Source organism: Anser cygnoides, chromosome 32 (assembly GCF_040182565.1).
Source record: "Anser cygnoides isolate HZ-2024a breed goose chromosome 32, Taihu_goose_T2T_genome, whole genome shotgun sequence".
NCBI classification, from domain to species: Eukaryota; Metazoa; Chordata; class Aves; order Anseriformes; family Anatidae; genus Anser; species Anser cygnoides.
Genome location: NC_089904.1, coordinates 1,926,009 through 1,937,654, shown reverse-complemented (window position 1 = coordinate 1,937,654; position 11,646 = coordinate 1,926,009). Strand labels below are relative to the sequence as shown.

Here is an 11,646-nt window from a genome sequence, read left to right as displayed (position 1 = left end):
GGAGCCAGAGCCCCGCCGGGCACCGGCACCGGCACCGGCACCGGGCAGCGGGGAGGCGGGGGGGGGATGGGGGGGTGGGGGAAGCCCCGGGGGACGGGGATGTGCCGGGGAGACGGGATGGTGCTGGGGGGGGGGGGGGGGGAAGGGGGCACCGGGAGCTGGGACACCGGGAACTGGGACACCGGGCACCGGGACACCCCGAGGGGACAGGGACACTGGGAACCGGGACACCGGGCACCGGGACACCCCGAGGGGACAGGGACACTGGGCACCGGGACACCGGGCACCGGGACACCCCGAGGGGACAGGGACACTGGGAGCTGGGACACTGGGCACCGGGACACTGGGCTCCAGGACACCGGGCACCGGGACACCCCGAGGGGACAGGGACACCGGGAACCGGGAGCTGGGACACCAGGCATTGGGACACCCCGAGGGGACAGGGACACCGGGAACTGGGACACCGAGCACCGGGACACTGGGCTCCAGGACACCGGGCACCGGGACACCCCAAGGGGACAGGGACACCCCAGGGTTACTGGGACAGCCTGGGGGGACAGGGACACCGGGAGCTGGGACACTGGGCACCGGGACACCCTGAGGGCACTGGGACGCCCCAAGGGGACAGGGACTCCCCAGGGGGACAGGGACACTGGGCACCGGGACACCAGGCATCGGGACACCAGGCACTGAGACACCCCAAGGGGACAGGGACACCCCAGGGGTACCGGGACAGCCTGGGGGGACAGGGACATCCCAGGGGGACAGGGACACTGGGCACTGGTACAGTCTGGGGGGACAGGGACACCGGTCACCGGGACACTGGTCACTGGGACACCCCAAGAGGACAGGGACACCAGGCACTGGGACATCCTGGGGGGACAGGGACACCCCAGCGGCACCGGGACACCCCAGGGGACAGGGACACTGGGCTCCAGGACACCGGTCACCAGGACACTGGGCACTGGGACAGCCTGGTGGGACAGGGACACCGAGCACCGGGACACAAGGCACCGGGACACTGGGACACGCTGGGAGGATGGGGACATGGGGACACTTGAGGGGGACGGGGACATAGGGAGAACCTCAGTGGGATGGGGATGCCGGGGACTGGGAGAACTGGGGGACACCAAGAGGACGGGGACGCTGTGGGGACACCGAGGCACTGTGGAGGTGGGGACGGGGACACTGGGCAGTGGGGACACCCAGGTGGACGTGGGGACACTGGGGACACGGGACACTGGGGGGGTGGGCCCTGGGGCAGAGAGCTGGGGGACACTGGGGGGTTGTGGGACAGCGGGGGACCAGGGGACACGGGACACGGGGGGACAGGACACCGAGGGGACAAAGGGACACGGGATACTGGGGGGGAACTGGGATGCTGGGAGGGCAAAGGGACACGGGGGACAGGGGGGGGACCCAGGTGGGCCAGGCACGAGGTGACAGCGTGGGGACACTGTGGGGGCTGGGATGGGGACACGCGTGGGGACAGGGACACTGGGGGACACGGGACATGGGGGGGGGACACTGGGCATGGAGGGGGGGACACTGGGCATGGAGGGGGGGACAGGAGACGGAGGGGAGCAGCGGGGTGGGACGGGGGGACACAGGACACGGGGCAGATGTGAGTGGGACGGGGACAGGGCCGCAGGCCTGGGGACAGCGGCGGGGAGGAAGGGGACACGCTGGGCCGGGGGGGCCGGGGGGGCCGGGGGGGCCGCGGCCGTTTCCTGGAAGGAAGCAGCGGAAACGGAGCTGGAGCCGTTCCCACGCGGCTGCACCGGGGGGGAGGGACCGGGACCACCACCCCCCCCCTCGCACGAGGGACACGTGGGGACACACCAGCACCCCGGCACGGGGCCGGCCTGCGAGGGCGTGCGAGGCGAGCACCCATGGGTGCTGCCGCCCTCGAGCGGCTTTGGGGGTGCGCAAGCCTGCGAACTGTGCACGTCTGGGGACTCGCGCCCAGCGGGCGTGCAGATCGGCGTGCTCGCCCTCCTCCACACGGGTGTGCAAGCCCGGGAGAGCACGCGACCCCGGCTGCGCGTGCAAATCGGCACGCTCGCTGCCCCCCCCCCACCGTGCAAGCGGCGCACGTTCCGCCTCCCCCCCCGCGCGTGCAAACGGTGCACGCCCGCCGTGCCCGAGCGTGCAAGCGGTGCCTTTCGCCCCCCCGCCCCCCCCCCCGGCTCGTGCAAGGGGTGTCCCCCCGAGCCCCCCCCAAGGCCTCCCGTGCGAGGGGGGTGCCCGGGCGTGCGAGGGGCTGGGGCGGGAGGGGTGGGCGTGCGCAGGGGGGCCGGGGCCTCGCACGCCTGCCGCGGGGCCGCCGCATTCCTGCGCCGCTGATGCAATGGCGCCCGCCACAGCTGGGCTGGGGTCGGGGGGACGTGGGGGGCTCCGGGGGGGACACGGGGGGGGGGGTGTCCCCTCTCCTGTCACCCCCCCGAATCGGGCCTGGGTCCCCCACGCGGCGCCGTGCGAGGGGCGCTGCTCCCATGGGTGCCAAGCGTGGGAGCTCGCCCGCGCCGGTGGGCACCGGGGGGGGGGGGGTGGGTGCGTGCCCCCCGTGGGCACGGTGCCCGCGGGGACAGTGGGGACAATGGGGACGTTTCCGCGGGCTGGGGAGGGGGGGAAGTGACAGGCGGGTGGCGAACAATGAGCTGGCGCCGGGGCCCTTCCTGCCCTCGCCCGGCCTCGCACGCCCGGCCCCGCGCCGGCCTCTGCCCCCTCGTGCACACGCGTGTGCCCTGGCACCGTCTGCTTGTGCCCCCTTGTGCACGCTCCCCCCCCCCGTGTCCCCGTGCCAGGGCCGTGCCGGCTGCCCCGCTCGTGCCTCAGTTTCCCCCACGCTCTGGCCTGGAGGAGCCCGACCCTGGAGCCCCCCCCCCCCCCCCCCACCCAGTGCCGTCCCCGTTGCCCCCATCCTGAGGGCACCCATGGGTGCCAGCCCCATGGCCCCCCACCCCCAGGTCCCCCATCCCCAGGTCCCCCACCCCCACGTCCCCCACTCCCAGCTCCCCCATCCCCACGGCCCCCCATTGCCCCCCCACCTCCCTGGCCCCCATCTTTGGGACACCCCACGGATGCCATCCTCGTGGCTCCCCACCGCCACGTGCCCCCCCCCCCCAGTCCCCATGCCCCCCCCAACCCCTCTCCTGGCCCCCCCTTCCCCCCCCCATCCCTCCCCGGGACACCCCCAGCCCCACCCAGGGATGCCGGCACCGGGGTCAGGGCTCGGGTGCCCCCGGCTAAGTATGGCCAGGGCGTCCCTGAGTCACTGTGGGGCCGGGGGGGGGCTGCGGGTGCTGCGGGGGGGGGGCCCCGGGCCTGACTCACCGCCGCCGTCAGCCCCTATATAGCCTGGGCCCGCGCCGGGGCCACGTCACCCCCAGCACCCCCCCTTAACCCCCCCCCCCCGGCTGGGGCACCCGGCACACGTCGGGCTCAAGGGGGGGGGGACCGTGATTGAGGGGGGGGGGCACGAGGGTGGCCACGGCGCAGCATCCCCATGGGTAATGGGGTGGGGGCACGGGGTGACATAGGGACATAGGGCAGGGGGTTGGCACGCGCAAGCGACACCGGGGGGGGACACGCGGGCGCCCGTGTCCCCGGGTGGGGGGCGCGGGGGCTGGCGCCGTTCCCCGGGGCTGGCGCGGGGCCCGGTGCCGCGCGGTGCAGCCCCGCGCCGGCTGCTTCCCAAAAAGGCGCTGGCGGCTGCAGGCGTTGGGGAGCCGGCACCCGGCCAGCACGGGGGGCCGCCGCCGCCGCCGCGGGGGGCAGGAGGGGCCCCGGAGGGCGCAGGCACGGGTGGAGGGAGGGCGGGAGGGGGGCACGGGCAGGGGCACGGCAATGTGGAGGAACACGGGCACGGGCAGGGACACGGGTACGGGCACGGGCACGGGCACGGGCAGGGATGCAGGCAGGGACATGGGAATGTGAAGGGACATGGGCAGGGACATGGACACGGGCAGGGACACGGGTATGGGCATAGGCAGGGACATGGGAATGTGCAGGGACAGGGACAGGGACACGGGAATGCGCAGGGACAGGGACAAGGGCAGGGGCAGGGACACAGGAATGCGCAGGGGCATGGGCAGTGACACGGGCAGGGACATGGGAATGCGCAGGGACAGGGACAGGGACACGGGCAGGGACATGGGAATGGGCACGGACACAGGGAGGGACATGGGCATCGGCAGGGACACCGGGAAGGACACGGGAATGCACGGGGACACGGGCAGGGACACGGGAACGCACAGCGACATGGATGTGGGTACGGGCAGGGGCACGGGGACGGGCACGGACACGGGCAGGGACACGGGGATGGGCACGGACAGGGACACGGGGATGCACGGGGACACGGGCGGGGACACGGGCAGGGACGCCAGCAGGGACACGGGGATGGACACGGACACCGACACACCCAGGGTGCAACCCTGGTGGCACTGCTGTGACCGACACACGCGTGTGCCTGGGACCCCCCCGGCCGTGCCATGGGCACCGTGGGGACGCGGAGTTGTGAGCACGCGCGTGTGCGCCCTGTGTGAGCACACCCGGGGCAGGACCTCGGGACACGTCACCCCCCGCCCCTCCCGCACACACTCGTCACCTCCTCCACGCGCACACACACACACGTGTGCGCTCCCAGCCACCCCCTTGTGCTCCCCCCCATTTTCGCTCCCTGCCTCCGCTCCTCCTGCGGCGTGGGGCGTCCCCAAGACGCTCGGGACCAGCCGCCCCCTCCCCCAGGCGCCAGGCCCCCCCTTTTGCCCTTTTTGACCCCTTCCAGCTCCCAGGCATTGCGCAAAGCACCCCGCAATCCTCCCCGGACCGCGCTTGGCGGCCTCGATTAAACACCAAGCAGCCACGGGGCGTTTTTAAGGGCTTTAGAGCCGTGGAAGGGACACAGGCAGGCGACAGACGCTGGCTGGCCCTCGTCGTCCCCGTCCCTGCTGTTTCGGGGCATGTGTTGTTTTTCCGCCCAATTTCCTGCTTTAACGAGCCCCGCTCGCCCCGCAGAAGCGGCGCAGCGGACGGCGGAGCTCGGGCCAAGCCCCGCCGTGGGGCGGCCGTGCCCCTGGGGCCCCCGTCCCTCGAGGCAGGGCCCCGTCCCTTCGCCGGGCACCGCTCGGTACCCGAATTTCTCCGGCTCTCCCCGCGAGGCTGTAAACACGAGCTGGGGAACGCCCTGGCTGGGGGAGGAGGAAGGAAGCTTCTCCCCGCGGGCTGGCGGCCGCCGCGGCAGCGCCCGGCCCCGCTTTTGGAAGGGGCGAGGGTCCAACAGGTAGAGAAGCGGCCCGGTGGCAGGGAGCGATCCCGACACCCGGCTCCTCCGCTTCTGCGCCACCGTCTGCGGCCTCCCAGCCCGCCCGGGCTGCGGAGATGAAAGCAGAGGTGCCAAAACTCCCCCAGGGGCTCCACAGGGAGCGATTCCTGCAGGGAATCCCCCCCCGGGGCCGGGCTTCTCACCTCCCTGGGTGCCGAGCAGAGCAGAAGGGGGCTCCTCCTGCAGCTCCCCCCCCCCGTGGGCAGCAGCTTTCGGAGGCGTCAGCATCGCTGCTCCCACCCCGGCGACTTCAAAGCGTCCCCCAGCCCCTCGGCGAGGGCAGGAGGGGCGGCTTTATGGCCGGGGCCTCGCCGCTGCCATTTGCCCGCAACCGCTGGCCACCCTCTTCCTCTTCCTGCCGCTTTCGGGAGCAGTTTGACGATGGATGTTTTTCAACCCCCCCCCCCCCCCCCCCCTCTCCAGCAGAACCCCCGCCGGCCTCTCTCTGCCTTCGCTGGGCCGGCCGGCGGTGAATCACAGCAGGGAGACGGCGCTGAGTTAAGGCGAGGGGAATTTTTAATGGGTATCGCGCAGGCGGCGCGGAGCTGCGGGGACTGAAATCCGCGTGTCTCCTCGTCGTCACCGGCGCCCGCCGGGCAGGGGGCTCCGCGGACGTCCCCTGGGTGCGGGGACTGCGGGGAGCCGTGCCGGGACGCTGCCTCCGTCGCTCCGGGCGCTCGTGGCGTTTTCTCGCTGCGTGGAGGAGAACTGGGAGAAGCGGTTAAAGCACCGGGGGCAGCTCTGAGCGGGCAGAAAACCTCCCCAGAACACAGCGCGGAGAGGCCGCTGCGCTCTCCCCGAAGCACGGCGGTGTCAGGGCAGGGCTTGCTGCTTGACGGTGGCGGCCAGGAACACGACGGGGGGGACATTTATTTGCATTTCCCAGCCCGGTGCTGCAGCCCGGCCCCTAAATCCCCCACGTGCTGGTCAAATACTGGGCCCCAGAGCAGGAAAACATCCCCCTGCATGCCCCCAGGAGCCGTCCCCGCCACCCCAGCAGCTCCTTCCCCTCCTCAGCCCACGACGGGCAGGTAGTGGCACCCCGTGAAGGGCTTTCCATCAGGCAGCAGCGCCCCGCAAACACCTTTCCGCCAGGTTTCCAACGGCTTTTCGTGCCCCGGAGCAACCCCGCCGCCAGATGGGAGCCGCAGAGCCCCCGTCTCTGTGCCGGGAGCAGGCAGCGACGTTCCTCCGGGCGCAGCCCAAAATCCCGGCCGCTCTCCCTCCCTCCCTCCCTCCCTACCTCCTCGTGCCCTCGTTGGCCGCGGCCCAGGCGAAGGGAAAATCCGACGCTGCGACGGCCCTGCCAGCAGCGGCAGCGGTGGCCGAGGAGCTCCGGGAGCGCTCCCTGGGCGCGCGGAAGGAAACCGGCGCTGATCCGACGCCGGACACGTGTCTGCTTCGCCGTCGTTGCGCTGCGGGGTGTAAAAGCGGAAAGGTTAAGCTCGAGCTTCCGTTTTCGTCCCAGCCCAGCTGGCTCGCTCACCTCTGGAAGCGGAGCTGCAGCCAAAGCGTGCTCCGAGGGGGGAACGGCCTCCCCGTGGCGGGGGGGAGTTTGGGGTTTGTTGAGGGGTCCGGCAAACAAAAGTTTGGGGAGAGGCACCCCCAGAACCTGCTGTGCCCGGGGTCTGGAGAGCCTGGTGTGCCCCGGGGAGGTGTTTGGGGCTCCTGCTGCACCCCGTGGAGGTGTTTTTGGTGCCTGGTGCACCCTACGGAGGTGTTTGGGGTGCCTGGTGTGTCCCGTGGAGGTGTTTGGGGTGCCTGGTGCACCCCGTGGAGGTGTTTTTGGTGCCCAGTGCGCCCCGTGGAGGTGTTTGGGGTGCCTGGTGCATCCCAGTGAGGTGTTTGGGGGGCCCGCTGCACCCCAGGGAGGTGTTTGGGGTGCCTGGTACACCCCGAGGAGGCGCTGGAGCACCCGGTGTGCCCCATGGAGGTGTTTGGGGTGCCTGGTGCGCCCCGTGGAGGTGTTTTTGGTGCCTGGTGCACCTCACGGAGGTGTTTTTGGGGTGCCTGCTGCCCCCCGGGGAGGTGTTGGCAGCGCCCAGCCCTGCTGCTCGCAGCGTGTCGGGGGCTGCAGTTCGCCCACCCTCGGCCCTTCCAGCGGACGGCCAGGGTCCCCAACCGCTTCCAGCGAGACAAAACAAGGCCGAAAAGGTGGAAAACGGGGAAAAACGCCCGTCGTTCGCCACCCCCGACAAAAATAACCCGGCCCTTGAACCTACCCGGCTGGATCCACCCTCGGAGCAAAACTCCCGGCAAGTGTTGCAACGCCGTTATTGGCACGGCTCAGAGCACACATGAAACTGCTCTGGAAACCACAGGGGAGAGATGTCAGGCAAAGCCGAACCAGTCAGAGGCTTTAAAACAAGCGAGGCACAAAAAAAAAAAATAAAAAAAAGCCCGAGAAATTCCTCCTTAACCCTTGCGGGGCGGGGAGGGATCGGGGGCCGGCTTCCCACCTGCGGGCTTCCCGCTGGAAACGTTTCCGCTCTGTCCGGCGAGGAAAAAAAAAAAAAAAAAAGGATCAGCTTCTCGGCCGGGGAGGATGCGGGGGTAAAAAAAAAGAACAAAAAAAGCTGGGAAAAACTCAGGAGGGGGTCCTGGTTCTGCACGGGGAGGTGCTGGGGGGTTAACCCCGCTGATGAAGTCGGGCAAGGGGGGTTCGAACACGGCCCTGGGGGAAAAAAAAGAAAAAAAAAGGCGGCTTCGGGCAAAGGTAGGTTAAATCCTGGCGAGGAGAGGGGAGGAAGCAGCGCCTCCGAGCATCCCGGCTCTGGATAGGCGATGGAGGGAGGAAAGGAGTCTCCCAGATGGGCCGAGCCCAGGATGTGCGGCTCCTGCCAGATGTGCGCGGAAAGCGCTCCGCAGCTGCGGCTCCGGCCCTGGCAAGCGAGGAATTAATTGCAGCAGCAGATCGCTCCTCCTCTGCCCGGCCAGCGGGGACGGGCGTGACCCCCTCCTGCACGCTTCCCCCCCAAAGCCAGCCGCAAGGCGCAGGATCTCTACCTGACCTCTCCGTGAACCGCTGCAAAAAAAGAAAAAAAGAAAAAAAAAAGCAGGATTTCCCCCCAAACCGAGCCCCGCGGGGTCCCCGCCGCTGCTTGCGGCGTGCCGGGGGTGGCCGGGAGCCAGCGTGACACACAAATTCCCCGTTTCCACGCGTACTGCCCCAAATCCGCCTCGTCGGCGAGCCCTCCTCACCTCCCGGCGCCGCCGGGGCTCCCTGGGGTCCCCCCCCGAAGGGCTCGGAAATATCCTGCGGGAAGGAAAAGTAAAAAAAGGGGGGGGGGAAGAAATTAAGGGATTGAGAAATTAAGGAATTAATTAAGAAATCAAGGAATGAAAAAACTCAGGGATTGAGAAATTAAGGAATTAATCAAGAAATTAAGGAATTAAAAAACTAAGGGATTGAGAAATTAAGGAATTAATTAAGAAATTAAGGAATTAAAAAACTAAGGGATTGAGAAATTAAGGAATTAATTAAGAAATTAAGGCATTAAAAAACTAAGGGATTGAGAAATTAAGGAATTAATTAAGAAATTAAGGCATTAAAAAACTAAGGGATTGAGAAATTAAGGAATTAATTAAGAAATTAAGGAATTAATTAAGAAATTAAGGAATTAAAAAACTAAGGAATCAAGAAATTAAGGAATTAATTAAGAAATTAAGGAATTAAAAAACTAAGGAATTGAGAAATTAAGGAATTAATTAAGAAATTAAGGAATTAAAAAACTAAGGAATCAAGAAATTAAGGAATCAAGAAATTAATTAAGAAATGAAGGAATTGAGAAATTAACGAATTAAGGAATTAATTAAGAAATTAAGGGATTAATTAATAAATGAAGGAATTAAGAAATGAAGGAATTAAGAAATGAAGGAATTAAGAAATGAAGGAATCAGGGAGGGGGAAGAGGATCGCGGGGATCCCTCGGTCCCGGCGCTGGGCTTGAGCACGGGGTGGGTGTGACGGGTCCGTGTGCCCGCGGGGGGGTGGGGGGGGCACAGGGTGACACAATTTTTTGGAGGGCCGCCCGGGGCGGGGGCTGGCGAGGCTCCCCCCGGCTGCCCCCCCCCTCCCCCCCGCCGGGTGGGGAAATCCTGCGAGCCCCGGGGACGCGGCCTGGGTTGTGCAAGAGGCGCTGAAATTAAATAAAATCTCCCCCCCCCGGGCCCAAAATCTGGGCAGTGCCCGCTGGCGCCAGGCTAGGGAGGCTCCTTTGGTGGTTTTTGGGGTGAAATAGGGGGGATTTGGTGCACAGGGGGGCGGGAAGCAGCCCCCAGCGTGTCGGGGGAGGGGGCGTGAGGCGGGTTTTGGGGTTACTTGGAGCCGTTTTGGGTCACGGGGGGGCGGTTTCAGCCGTCCTCTTCTGAGCTGTCGCCGTCCGAGGATGAGTTAAGGGGAGGGGACCTTGGGGACGGGGCAGGGGGGGGCAGTGGGGGCCTGGGGGGGGGCAGTGGGGGCCTGGGGGGGGGCAGTGGGGGGGGGCAGGACACAGGCATTGCAAACGAGGGGGCGGGGGGGACGATTTTGGGGGGCAGCAGCGGGATACAGCTGGCCCTGGGCTCATGGGGACAAACCGAGGGCGTGGTGACACCGACAGACCCCGCAGCGCTCGGGGGGCTGCTGCGGCCCCCCCCCCCCAAAAATTTCATCTGTGCCACAAGCAGGGGACACAGCACGGAGCGTGGGGGTGGGGGGGGGGGGGCAGGACAGCGTGCTCGCAGCACGGGGCCCTCCTGGTCCCCGTCCTCGTGGTCCTCACCCCGCGGCGGCCCCAATTCCCCTGACGCCCCCCCCTCGCGACGCCCCCCTCCCCCCACAACGCCACAGGGCCCCCCCCCGACACCACAGGGCCCCCCCCCCGCCCCGACAGCAGGCACACTCGCAGGCGGCGTTATTTCAAACATATATTTCAAACCTCTCGCTATCACTTTCTCCCCAGCGGTCACTGCCCCCCCCGTGCCCAGCGGTGCCCCCGCCCCAGGGGGGCTGCTGACGAACGCTGCCCCGGCCCCCCCGCCGCCATCCTCGGGCCCTCGAAGTCCAGCTCCGCGCCGGGGCGGGGCACCGTGCCTCGGGTCCGGCGCTGGGGTGCTGCTGGGGCGCGCCTGGAGGGGGGGGGGGGGGGAAAGAGCGGGGTGTCGGGGCGGGGAGCACCCCGAGGGGTGCACCCCCCGGGGTGGGGGGGTGGGGGGACACATCCCCTACCTGTCGCTCGGGAGGCGCAGCTCGCCCGTCGTGACTTTGAAGATAAACGGGGGGGCGTCTTCCAGCCCTTCCAGCTCTGTTTTTTTTTGGGGGGGGGGGACACACAAAGGGGACGTGGCAGCTTTGGGGGGACGCCGGGGGGACACCGGCGGGCTCTGGGGATACTCACCTGCGTCCCAGTCCTCCTGGCAGGGGGGGCTCTGCCACGCCGCGGGGGCCTCGGGGCTTTTTCCGTCGGCGCTGGGCTTCATGGGCGCCTCTGCAGGAAAAGGGGGGGCGATTGGGGCGGGAGGGGGGCCGGGGGGGGGCTGTGTAACGGGGGGGGGGCTGTGTAACGGGGGGGGGGGCTGTGTAACGGGGGGGGGGGCTGTGTAACGGGGGGGGGGGCTGTGTAACGGGGGGGGGGCTGTGTAACGGGGGGGGGCTGTGTAACGGGGGGGGGGGGCTGCGTACCTAGGGGGACGTCCATCGGGCGGCGGTCGGGGCAGGAGGCGAGGTGTCTCTGCAGCTCGGCGTGCGGCACCCTGTGGCGGGCGTTGAAGGGGCAGATGGCCAGCTGGCGGGCGACCTGCGGGTTGTTCTGCGGGACGGGGGGGGGGAGGAAGGTGAGGAGGAGGAGGAGGAGGAAGATTAGGAGGATGATGAAGATGAGGATGAGGAGCCCCGTGCCGCCCCCCAGCCCCCCCCGCTCACCCGCTCGCACTTGACGAGGTGGTAGGGCAGCCGCGCCACCCGCACCCGGTGGCTCTTGTCGTAGGGGCACTGCACGAGGGCCTGGGGATCCGGCGTGTCCTCCTCCATGGCCGGGTCCCCACCGGCGGCCCCGGCCCCGAGCTCCTCGCACCGGACGCGAACCGGCCCCGGCCCCCCCCGCGTCGCAACGGCAACGCGGCCCGGCTCCCGCCGCGGCCTAACGGCGCCTCGCCGGCCGTGGCCCCGTCGCCGTGGCAACGCGGCCTGGCTCCCGCCGCGGCCTAACGGCGCCTCGCCGGCCGTGGCCCCGTCGCCGTGGCAACGCGGCCTGGCTTCCGCCGCGGCCTGACGCGTCGCCATGGCAACGCGGCCTAGCTTCCGCCGAAGCCCGAGGGCGTCGCCGTGGCAACGCGGCCTA

General features: G+C 68.5%; 1 protein-coding gene across 1 annotated transcript; it reads right to left on the bottom strand.

Moving 5' to 3' along the window:
• Window positions 1-10,220: 10,220 nt before the first annotated feature.
• Window positions 10,221-11,603, bottom strand: GTSF1 (gametocyte specific factor 1). Its single transcript, XM_066985601.1, has 5 exons — window positions 11,229-11,603; window positions 10,989-11,115; window positions 10,705-10,794; window positions 10,536-10,611; window positions 10,221-10,435 (listed from the first exon to the last, which is right to left on the bottom strand). Exons 1-5 carry the CDS (start codon window positions 11,586-11,588, stop codon window positions 10,273-10,275), a joined length of 816 nt encoding a protein of 271 aa, XP_066841702.1. The 5' UTR covers window positions 11,589-11,603; the 3' UTR covers window positions 10,221-10,272.
• Window positions 11,604-11,646: the final 43 nt, after the last annotated feature.